The 11,559-nt window shown below is 41.7% G+C and overlaps 1 protein-coding gene across 5 annotated transcripts in view; it reads right to left on the reverse strand.

Annotated features, from left to right (window-relative positions):
- Nucleotides 1–2,306, reverse strand: part of STIL (STIL centriolar assembly protein) — a 69,379-nt gene extending 67,073 nt beyond the window's left edge. For 3 of the 5 annotated variants that reach the window (XM_034652144.1, XM_034652173.1, XM_034652166.1), the window contains exons 1-2: nucleotides 1,949–2,306; nucleotides 26–112 (exon numbers count right to left, since the gene is read on the reverse strand). In XM_034652144.1, the coding sequence (XP_034508035.1) occupies nucleotides 26–69 (44 nt within the window). In that variant the 5' untranslated portion in view covers nucleotides 70–112; nucleotides 1,949–2,306. The remainder of the gene's footprint in view (nucleotides 1–25; nucleotides 113–1,948) is intronic. The other 2 variants (XM_034652136.1, XM_019809025.2) reach the window with 1 other exon arrangement.
- Nucleotides 2,307–11,559: the final 9,253 nt, after the last annotated feature.

Genomic DNA, 11,559 nt, shown 5'->3' on the forward strand with positions numbered 1-11,559 from the left:
AATTTTAATAAAAATGTTTCTATACCTGGTATTCATCTGGGGCCCTGCAAGAGAACATGTAGGCTCCATGATAGTTGGTGAATTATGTATTCAATTTCAAATGCTTAGTATCCTAAAAAAGTAAAGAGAATGTTACTAATGAATGATAAAAACAAAAAATAAGAAACATGATTTCACCACATATTAACAGTACAGGCAAAATTAGGTTACTTATATGAAGCGCCTTCATCTTTGGATTAGTAAGATAAAATGCTTGTAGAATCTGATCATTTTCATACTTTATAGTCATTCTGCCTATAAATTAATGTTAATATTAATCTAGGCAGCAGGCAGTATTTAATATATGAAATTTTGACCAAAAGCCTCATAATATTCAGAAAACCTCAAAACAGTACATAGGAACAACAAACTAGATATTTATTGGATCTGTAACAAGGTTAACAAACCTTACATCTTGTGGAGACAGAAGACAAATACTGCATCCCCACAAACGGACTTGTTTCCCTACAGAATCAGTGGTCTCTTTTTGGCTGCACATGCCCTCTCTGGGTACTCCTCATCCACTCCCATTGCTTCCACACCCATCTGTACATAGCAAACGCTCAGCTTCCACCTCTCTTCTCAGTTTCAAACCTATATTTCTAATTGCCCACTGGGTATCTCCATCTAAATATTATCAAAGCAAAATACAGAGCTCATAGTCCTCTCTTTACAGTTCAGTATTTCCTATACTCTTTTATTAGGTCTTAAGAGTTCTTTAGGCCCTGTACATTCTACTTTAATTCTAGCAAGAAGGAATCGTCTGAAGCAAGATAAGGGAGGAGAGAGTTATTAATGCGGGTGCAGAAGAGATTTTTCAGATAAAGCCAGAGGCTGAAATTACTGACTAGAACAAAATCTTGTTTAGAGTGTTCTTGTAACATTGACTAAAAACCCCTCTTGGAGATATCTGGATTTCATGCATCATCTATGGAATGAAGGCTTTAAACTTGAAAGCCCTTCCACATCACTTGGTTGTCACAGATTACAGTATTCAGATCGATATTTGTAACTCTAGAAAGTACATAAAATGCCATTTTTCTTCATTAAACAAAAAAGTCTTAAAGCTCCATATTTGTCCCTTCTTCCTTTATGTATTAGGGTAAAAAGATAATGTTGATCTATTTCTCATTTTAAAACAATATATGAGTTTATTCTAAGAGTATCACGCAAGCAATTAAAGCCAGTGAAACTAAAACCACATACCACCTATACCTAGCAAAACATTCTTCTCAGATAATGGCATCGTTTATCAAAATGGAAACCCTGAAGCTATCCTTACCTCCCCTTTCTCCCTGTTTCCCCATATAAATTCTGCCTTAACATCTCTCCGACCTTAGTTCCTGACTTCATCAATTCTCACCAGATTTACATAAAAGTCCCCAGAGTGCTCCTAGAAGGATATTTGTGCATATCTGGCCAAATTATTCCCCCTACTTAAAAAGCTGATGGCTCTTCTTTATATACAGAATAAAGCACCTTCACAATCTGGCCCCACCTTGTTATTCCAACCTCGTCCTTTAACCTACATTCCAACCAAATTGAACTATTTACAGTTCCCCCAGTTCAAGCATCTTTGCACAGTCTGTTCTCTTAACTTGGAATGCCCTGGTCCAATGTCCATCATCCTTCACAGTCCAAATCCAGTGTCACTTGCTCTGTAAAACCATCTCCTGGACACCATGTGATGTGACCACCGCCTGCGTTCACACACAGCATTTTCACACTGTATTGTTTACACACTATTCCCAGTAGACCACGGACTTCAAATCCTAACTGACCCCTTAACTACGTAGCCATATAAGCTGAATGTGAGGACTGCAAGAACCAGCACACTTCAGCCATCAAAGCTTCACAGTAAAAACACCTTTAAGTGGCACGTTATCTATGGCAAACCTCCTTCACATACCTAACGACAAACGATTGCTAGGGAATTCGCGGTCCGCTTGACTTATTTCTGCCAGTAGTTCCCCTTCACATCGTCGGCCTCTGGCTCCAGGAGGGCTGAACCCACCACAGGGCCCTGAATGTTGCCCACCGTCGTCCTCCGAGCTTCGCTGCCGCCCTTCGGAAGAATCCAGGACACAAAGCCCCGGCGGGGTCCGTTTGTTAGGCCGGAAAAGAGGTCGGCTCCAAGGAGCGCCTCCGCCGCCTCCACCCCGCCTCCGAAACGTTGGGGTCGCGGGAACCGAGGCGGCAAACACAGGCTCACGAAACCGAAGCCCGCGCCGCGCCTATTGACTGGTCAGAAATCCGACCCGTCAGGGGCAGGGGCGGTGCCAGAGGCAACTCGCACGGTCGCCATGACGTGCTGCTACATCAGCCAATCAGCTCTCTGCACCAATCCGGCGCTTGACCAATCCCAAGCCTCATTGGAGAAATGAGTGCGCCACCGGCCCTCCAGGATCAGATTCCGGAGGATTTAAACACTACGTTTCGGTCAACGGTTAAGTTCCGGGGTGGGGCGGGCCTTGCGCACGCGCAATGAGAAGCCCAATCCGGTGGATGCAGGGGTGGCAGAGGCAGTCGGAAGTGCTTGCGGTCCTAATTGTCGCCCGGCGACTAGAAGCGGACAAAACTTTTTACTTAAATGGACAAAAGAGAGGGAAGTTAGGTTACTTCTAGTTAATGAGCTAAGAAGAATCCTCTCCTGTCAATAACAACAACAAAAAAAGTTTTAATTCCTTACCGTTGAGTAGAAAAGAACGTGATTTAAATTCATAAACCATTTATTCTTAGTCTCTACGACTAATGTTGGTAATTGAGCTTTCTCCACCATTATTTTATATGATTGACCTGCAACAGCCAAAGTGGGTATTATTATCCCTATTCAAAAAGGTAGGAAATGTAAAAAATCAAATGTGTAAAATCACATCGCTAGTTAGCGTGGAGTGAGGATTTGAAATGCCACTTTCCTCTACATTTCACTTATGGTAGCTTTCTGAGCAATTTGGGAATGTCAAAAGTGTGAGATGAAACTGTAGGTTGTATTGTTCTGAGTAAGCGTCCACTCTTTCGAGGGGCTTAGAACACTATCCTTTTTTTTTTTTTTTAAGGTTTTATTTATTTGTCAGAGAGAGCAAAGTGTGAGCATAAACAGGGGGAGCGGCAGGCAGAGAGAGAAGCAGGATCCCTACCCAGCAAGGAGCCCAATGCAGGACTGGATCCCAGGACCCTGAGATCATGACCTGAGTGGAAGGCAGATGCTTAACTGACTAGGCCACCCAGGAGTCCCCAAAACATTATCCTGAAAAATGTATCAAACTAGCCAAGAGAGGGGCGCCTGGGTGACTCAGTCAGTTGAGCAACTGACTCCCAATTTCAGCTCAGGTCCTGATCTGGGGTCGTGAGATCGTCCCAGGGTGGGGCTCTGCATTCAGCAGGGAGTCTGCTTGAGATTCTCTTCTCCCTCTGCCTCTCCCCCTGCTCACAGTGGTGGGCAAGTGCCTTCTTTCTCTCTCTCTCTCAAAAAAAAAAAAAAAAAAAAGAACTAGCCAAGAGAAATATGTGCTATAGAATGTCTCTGCTTTTCTGAAAAAATTCTTAGAATCTAGGGCACACATTTTAAGAGAATTGATGGTGAGTTCCTCAGCTCTGGTGTGAGAGTAGGAAGATCCTCAGACAGTGTTGCATGTCTGACAAAGTGTTGGCCAACCCAATAGGGAGCTCAGGAACAACGATTGCCCATTAGAAGAGTTACACATTAGGCAGAAATGGCTAGAATCCTTGCTGTGCTTAGTCATTGGCTGGGGCTTCTAAGAAAAAGCAAGCACCAAGCTAAAGCAGATCCTGAAGGCCATAGCAAGAGGCTGTTAGCCAAGTGTATGCTTTGCAGCTGATTGGCATGACCTTTCTGGAGAAAGACACCTTGATGGCTGTTATGAGTTGCACTAAGTGCAAAGGCCCTGGGGAGGGAGCTCCCTGGCATCTTCAAGGAAGACCAAGGAGGCCAGTATGTCCTTAGCAGAGCGAGTGAGGAGAAGAATAGTAAGGGTTGAAGGGGAGGAGGTGTTGGTAGACCACACAGGGCCTTAAAGGCCATGATAAGGATTTGGTTGTACTTTGAGTTAGACAGGAAGTCACCAGAATATTTTTATTTTATTTTTATTTATTTATTTTTAAAGTAGGCTGCACACCTACAACGTGGGGCTTGAACTCAAAACCCTGAGATTAAAAGTCACATGCTTTATCAACTGAGCCAACCAGGTGCCCCAACCACGGGAATATTCTAAACAAGGGCTGCAAGATCTGACTTTAGGTTTCAGAAGGGCTACTGTGGTTGCTACTTTGAGAATAAACTGGAGGGGGAAGGGGAAGCAAGGAGACCAGTTAGAAAACTACTGCAAGCCACCTAGGAGAGACACTGATGGTGGCTTGAACCAGAGTGGTAGCAACAGAGGTGGTGAAAGGTGGCTGGATTCTAGATATATTTTGAAGGTAAAATCAACAGGATTCCATTAGAGATTGAATTTGGGATGTAAAAGAAAGGGACTTTGGGTGGGACCCTATTGATCTATGGTTTTCTTTAGAACTACTTTAAGATATCTGAAAGAGAAATGTATGATGATATTAGACAAAAAAGAAAGGACGAACATAACACATAGCTCCCTACTCCTTAGGTGGAGGATAGGCATAGAGTACAGTATGGAAAGGAGGGGAGGAAAGAGTAACTTTACACTGGAGAAACTTGACCAAAGCTACTTCAGCCAGGTGATCATGGTCAAATTGTCATAACTCATGTAGATAGTATGTACACTGGATATGTTGTGTTGAAAATGGCATATCCAGGGGCGCCTGGGTGGCGCAGTCGTTAAGCGTCTGCCTTCGGCTCAGGGCGTGATCCTGGCATTCTGGGATTGAGCCCCACATCAGGCTCCTCTGCTGGGAGCCTGCTTCTTCCTCTCCTGCTCCCCCTGCTTGTGTTCCCTCTCTTGCTGGCTATCTCTGTCAAATAAATAAATAAAATCTTTAAAAAAAAAAAAAAAAGAAAATGGCATATCCAGTGTACATACTATCAACATGACTTATGACAATGTTGGCCGTATCTAGGGGTGTCTTGGTGGCTCAGTCAGTTAAGGGTCCAACTCTTGATTTCAGCTCAGGTCATGATTTCAGGGTCATGAGATCAAACCCTGTGTCAGTGGAGCTTGCTTAAGATTCTCTCTCACCTTCTTCCTCTTCCCCTCCTCCCCAACCCATTACACGTATGCTCTCTCTCTCTCTCAAAAAATAAAAACAAAAACAAAAAAAGAAACCAAGAAAATCTAAATAAACTATGGACTTTAGTTAATAATAATGTACCAATATTGGTTAATTAATTGTAACAAATGTACCATACTAAATATAAGATGTTAATAATAGAGGGAAACTCTGTGGGGGGTATATGAGAACTTTGTATTAGGTTCTTAATTTTTCTATAAATCTAAAACTGTTCTAAAAAATAAAGTCTACTAAAAAGAAAAAAGGAAGGGACAAGAGGAGAGTTGAAACATATGCTAACTTTTTGAGCAACAACAATAAAATAAAATGTCTTCTTATTGCTTCATAAGAACTCAAATACCAATAAGACTTCAATTAAACATTTTATTGCCACTGGATTCCTAAGCAGGATATACACTTAATGATATGCATAATATAGACACTTTTCAAATTAAATGAAGAGAAAGGTAATTATTGACTTCATTTAAGGATTGGAATGACTCAGCCTCATATTTAGAACAACTGAGAGGTGCCTAAAGGTCCTACTTCCCTAAATATTGAGAACATTTTTTGAATGTTTGGCTTTGGGGATCTGGCCTCAATTCTGCCATTTAATCTCTCTAAAATTGATTTTCCTCATTTGCATATTGTACATTATTATAGAAAAGAGTTAATGAGTGTGAAAGTTAATTAAGAGTACCCATATATTATTATTTGTCCAGATGTATTGACAATTGACAGTGTTAATAAATGAGCAACACATTCATAGAGATTAAGGGAATTGATTTGTTAAATTAGAGAATAAGTTTAGTGAAATAAAATCTACAAATGCTATACCAAGGGCTTACTACACACTAAGCTTTGCGCTTGATGGCATAGGGAACTGGGAGGACATGACAAACAGAACAAGGAAGGCCCAATTTTAAAGGTGGGGTGATAAGAGGTAATTATTCAAAGCAAATATGAATTTTTTTTAGATTGCAGACAATTTAAATAGACTGAATATATACTATTCTATTGATCTCTTCTTTGATCCCCGTTTTTAAAAATTTATGTCATTTTAGGACACTATGGAATTGCTCTGGTTATGGGTCCCTATAGAGAAAAGCTACCAGCCTTACTTTTCAAATTTGCAAGTGCTTTAATTTGCTTCACAGAGGATCATTTCTAGTATGGTATACATTAAAAAAATGTGTGGGTTTGTTGCACAAACAATGCTATAACAAGAAAAAAAATTATAAAGGGCAAATTTCATCCAAAATTCTACATCTTAACACATCTGTTGTTCTCATTTTTCCTTATTCCCTTTCAGTCCCTGTCTACGTGACATAGTCTTTATGATAACCCTGGGTAAATGTTTGGTGTCATAAACCCTAGCATGTCTGCTAGTAGGCTGGCTGAAGGAATTAAAGAGGTATTGTTATCACCAGGAACAGGGAAGTTGGAATTAGTTATGAGTTTTGTTACTCAATTTCTCCAAATACCAATTTTCCTTTCTTTTTTTACACTTCTGAGCTAAGCTAGACTACTGCTCTTTAAAAACAACTACAGCTTTGCTTTTAAGAAACATATTTTTTAGGGGCGCCTGGGTGGCACAGCGGTTAAGCGTCTGCCTTCAGCTCAGGGCGTGATCCCGGCGTTATGGGATCGAGCCCCACGTCAGGCTCCTCAGCTATGAGCCTGCTTCTTCCTCTCCCACTCCCCCTGCTTGTGTTCCCTCTCTCGCTGGCTGTCTCTATCTCTGTCTAATAAATAAATTTAAAAAAATCTTAAAAAAAAAAAGAAACATATTTTTTAGGGGGATTGTTAAACTGTCAATTTGTGTAAAATTCCCTTGAGACCCTTAATCCTCTTGGGAGAGGTAAAAATAACAATTTATGTGTCAAGTCCACTTATTTTACCTTTTTTTTTTTCTCTTTTTTTGTAATCTCTACACCCAGTGCAGGGCTCGAACTAATGACCCTGAGAGCAAGAGTCACACCACATGCTCTGCCCACTGAACCAGCCAGATGCCCCTTATTTTATTGATTTTTTTAAAGCTTGGATTGTTTGGAATGAAGACAGGAATGATGAAATAACACACATAGGTAAATTCTCTAAAAGTATTTGCTTAACTGAGTTAATGTACCATTATCCTGATTTTGCAGGCAAGGAAACTACAGGTATAACCATCCTACCTATGCTTTCATAGGTTAATAAGCCAAGATGCTGTAAGACCCATCAAAAGACAATCTCCCTTCCCTGTTCAGCCTGCCATTCTGCAGCATAGACTCGACTGAGCTCAGCTGACACATTCCCAAGAGGTTACGCATATTGCCTGTTGTCAGATTTACCACATCAGCTTTTTATTTTATTTTATTTTATTTTATTTTATTTTATTTTATTTTATTTTTTTAAAGATCTTATTTATTTATCTGACAGAGTTAGAGACAGCCAGTGAGAGAGGGAACACAAGCAGCAGGAGTGGGAGAGGAAGAAGCAGGCTACAGTGGAGGAGCCCAATGTGGGGCTCGATCCCATAACGCCGGGATCACGCCCTGAGCCGAAGGCAGATACTCAACCGCTGTGCCACCCAGGCGCCCCACACATCAGCTTTTATTTTATTTTTTTATTTTTTATTTTATTTTTTTAAAGATTTTATTTATTTATTCGACAGAGATAGAGACAGCCAGCGAGAGAGGGAACACAAGTAGGGGGAGTGGGACAGGAAGAAGCAGGCTCATAGTGGAGGAGCCTGATGTGGGGCTTGATCCCATAACACCGGGATCACGCCCTGAGCCGAAGGCAGACGCTTAACCGCTGTGCCACCCAGACGCCCCCATCAACTTTTATTTTATTTTATTTTATTTATTTATTTATTTTTTAAAGATTTTATTTATTTATTCGACAGAGATAGAGACAGCCAGCGAGAGAGGGAACACAAGCAGGGGGAGTGGGAGAGGAAGAAGCAGGCTCACAGCAGAAGCCCGATGTGGGACTCGATCCCATAACGCCAGGATCACGCCCTGAGCTGAAGGCAGACGCTTAACCGCTGTGCCACCCAGGCGCCCCAACTTTTATTTTAAAGACCATGTTTCCTTTAACAAATGTTCTCAGAATCTTTGTTAAGCGGTCCTTTGATAAAAGAGGAAATCTAATATGCAAATATGCAAATCTAAGTAACAGGAATCTGCATTTTAGAAACTCCATTAAGCATCAGGTGATATAATGCACTAAGCATCCTTCCAGGAAATAGATCGCAATATAATAGATGGCTACAAAGGCCTGAATGCAAAGCATATGGCCTGCTACCCCCCCTTCCAATGCTACCACATGCCATGTCTTTGCTTCACTGCCCAGACTGATCCTAGAAACTGGTTCTTAAGTATACTCAAGAAAGGTGTTTTTGTAATTACAGGGAACTAGCTGCCAAAGACCGTTGTAGATTAAGCTTGAGTGGCAGCAACCAAAGTAGTCTAAATCTTCCAAGGACCTCAGAGTACACTTAAGAGAGTGAATCCTTGGGGCGCCTGGGTGGCACAGCAGTTAAGCATCTGCCTTTGGCTCAGGGCGTGATCCCGGCGTTATGGGATCAAGCCCCACATCAGGCTCCTCCGCTATGAGCCTGCTTCTTCCTCTCCCACTCCCCATGTTTGCGTTCCCTCTCTTGCTGGCTGTCTCTATCTCTGTCAAATAAATAAATAAAATCTTTAAAAAAAAATTAGGTAATGTAAGTGAAATGCCTGGTACTTAGTGGATATTCAATAGATATTCATCAAATTTATTTAATCTAGGAATTCAATCTATGGGTTTAGTTAGGAAATGGCCCTTTACTTGGTGACACCCATTTACTCAATATATATTTCTTAGGGCATATTATTATTGAAGGTCTGGTTGTTTGCATCTGGGTGGAACTTACTCTTTTCTCTGCCACCTCCAAGGAGTAGGAGCACTGATCTAAGGCTAAAAAAAAGTGAATTCTTTGGGGACAAATTAGGAGCAAGGTGCTAGAGTTAGACCTTTCACTGTGGACAAGTAGAGGGGTTAAATGTTAAAGCATCAGAGTAGCATGGTGTCTTTGGCATCCCTTGGCATGGCCGCATGGGACTGCCTGGTACGGTAACATAGGTGCTTTGGAAAAACTCCTCCATGTTAATCCTCTTTCTACTCATAGCACTACTCACACTGAACATTTTAGGTCACCAATGTGGGGCAAAGGGGGGAGGGGAGAAGGGAGGGCAGGGTTCCCACACTAAGCATTGCATGTTGTAAGCCGTTAAGTTTTGGGGTTGGTTTGTTATGTAGCAATAGATAACCAGTACATGCCCCAAGAACTAACAAATAATAAATTGTTTTTTAGTCTAGCCTTGTTCTTCCTGGAAAAAATTCCCTGGAAAACCCTTGGCAGAGATGGGTATATGAGTTTCACTTTTTGATATATTTCCACAGCAGTATTTTCCTTAGATGTCTGCATGGTTGGCATAAAAGAGCTGGGCAAGATACAAGACAGTAAGTACTCAATCTACAGTGGTCACAGCTCTCCAGAGAGACATAAAAAAGTCCCTGCACCTTGCTATATATAGATATACAATGAGATTTTGGATCCAAACTCCTGTGTGGATACCTTATTCTGGTGGACTCCATCATGGGAGCAAGAACGACTACTTTTTGTCTATGGTCTAAGGCCTTCACTAAAATCATGTGAATAGCTTCTTAATCCCCCTTTCCACAGACTTCATATCCTGAATATCTTAATTGCCAGAAGAGATACAGAAGACACTTAAGAGAACGTGCACAAAGGAAAAAGAAGGCATATTTGCTTCAATGTGGCCCTTTTTATACTACTAGCTCTTAGTATTGTAACCAACTGTTCTTGTTTTCAGCTGACTTACGTCCTAGCTCCTCCTTCCCAGGGGTGCAGGGGGCTCAATAAACAAGCAAAAAAAGGGATATTGTGAAGGAATGTAAGTTATTAATCATAAGATGTCTCTACCTTTGATGATCTGAGATATTCCATTCCCTCTTCCATGGAAGGAAAAGGTAGAAATTATGGAAAAGAAGGAAGTAGGAACTGAAGAGAGAAGGGATAAGAGAGGCAAAGAAAGAGAACAGGGTGGGGAGAAGGACAGAAAAAGAGAAGTAGAAAGGGAAAATGGGAGGAAGTTAGAAATGGGAAAAGAAGGGGAGGAGAGATGGTAGTAAGTAAAAAAAAAGAGAGAGAGGAGGGAGGGAGAGAAGCTAGGATGAGATGGGGAGGAGCTGGAAACACTGGGCGAGGGGAGAGGTAAGGAGTAGTAGAGGGGAAAGAGACTGAGGGTAGCCGCACAGAAGCTGGGTATACTACCCTCTTCCCCTCCTGTTTGCTATCATTTATCAAACTTCTTGTCCCTCTGTCTTCAACAACTTAGTTCCTCTGTTGTAGTTTTTCTCTTCACTCTAATTCTATCTTGTAAACTTCTCCTTGGATGACAAATCTAACACCCTGGCCACTCAGTTTCAACCACAGGGCATGTTCTTGCCTCAGCTTTCTACTCCTGCAGTCTCACCCGGCTTGGGCTCACCCTGAATCTCAACAGCATCAGAAACTTACAATCTCTGGGGGCGCCTGGGTGGCACAGTCGTTAGGCGTCTGCCTTCAGCTCAGGGCATGATCCCAGGGTCTTGGGATCGAGTCCCACATTGGGCTCCTCCACTAGGAGCCTGCTTCTTCCTCTCCCACTCCCCCTGCTTGTGTTCCCTCTCTCGCTGGCTGTCTCTCTCTGTCAAATAAATAAATAAAATATTAAAAAAAAACTTACAATCTCTGAAATCTCAATTCCAAATATCCCACTCAGACCACTGGCATCTGTACTGACAGTTCATTTACTCAAATACCTGACCGCAGTCATTCTTCAACATTGATGCTTCTAATACCTTGGCCCCCTTTCTGGCTCTCTTCCACATCCCCACTGTCAGCCCTTATATGCCATCATTTGCTTTCTACATGGTTTTGATTCCATATACATCATCACAGACATTCTCGTGCAAACACCATGCTGGTCCTCTCCCTCTGTTGTACTTGCTTGGCAAAAACCCAACCCTGGGTGACATCAAGAATCTCTCTTCTCTCTGTCTGCACCCAAACAAACACCTTCAAATTTAAAATCCATGATCTCAAATACCAAGTGAGCTCTTAATATTGCTCAGAAGTCCTACTGATTATTTTTCTTTAGAAAACTTTTCCAGTCTTAAAAAATGTCTATTTGATACCTTCTCTCTCAAAAATCCTACCTCAAAATCTTTACCCTTAGCTGATATTGCCTTTTCTTTACTGAGAAAATACAATTTTCAGACAGGATCTCT

This window comes from Ailuropoda melanoleuca, chromosome 2 (genome assembly GCF_002007445.2).
Source record: "Ailuropoda melanoleuca isolate Jingjing chromosome 2, ASM200744v2, whole genome shotgun sequence".
Classification (NCBI taxonomy): Eukaryota; Metazoa; Chordata; class Mammalia; order Carnivora; family Ursidae; genus Ailuropoda; species Ailuropoda melanoleuca.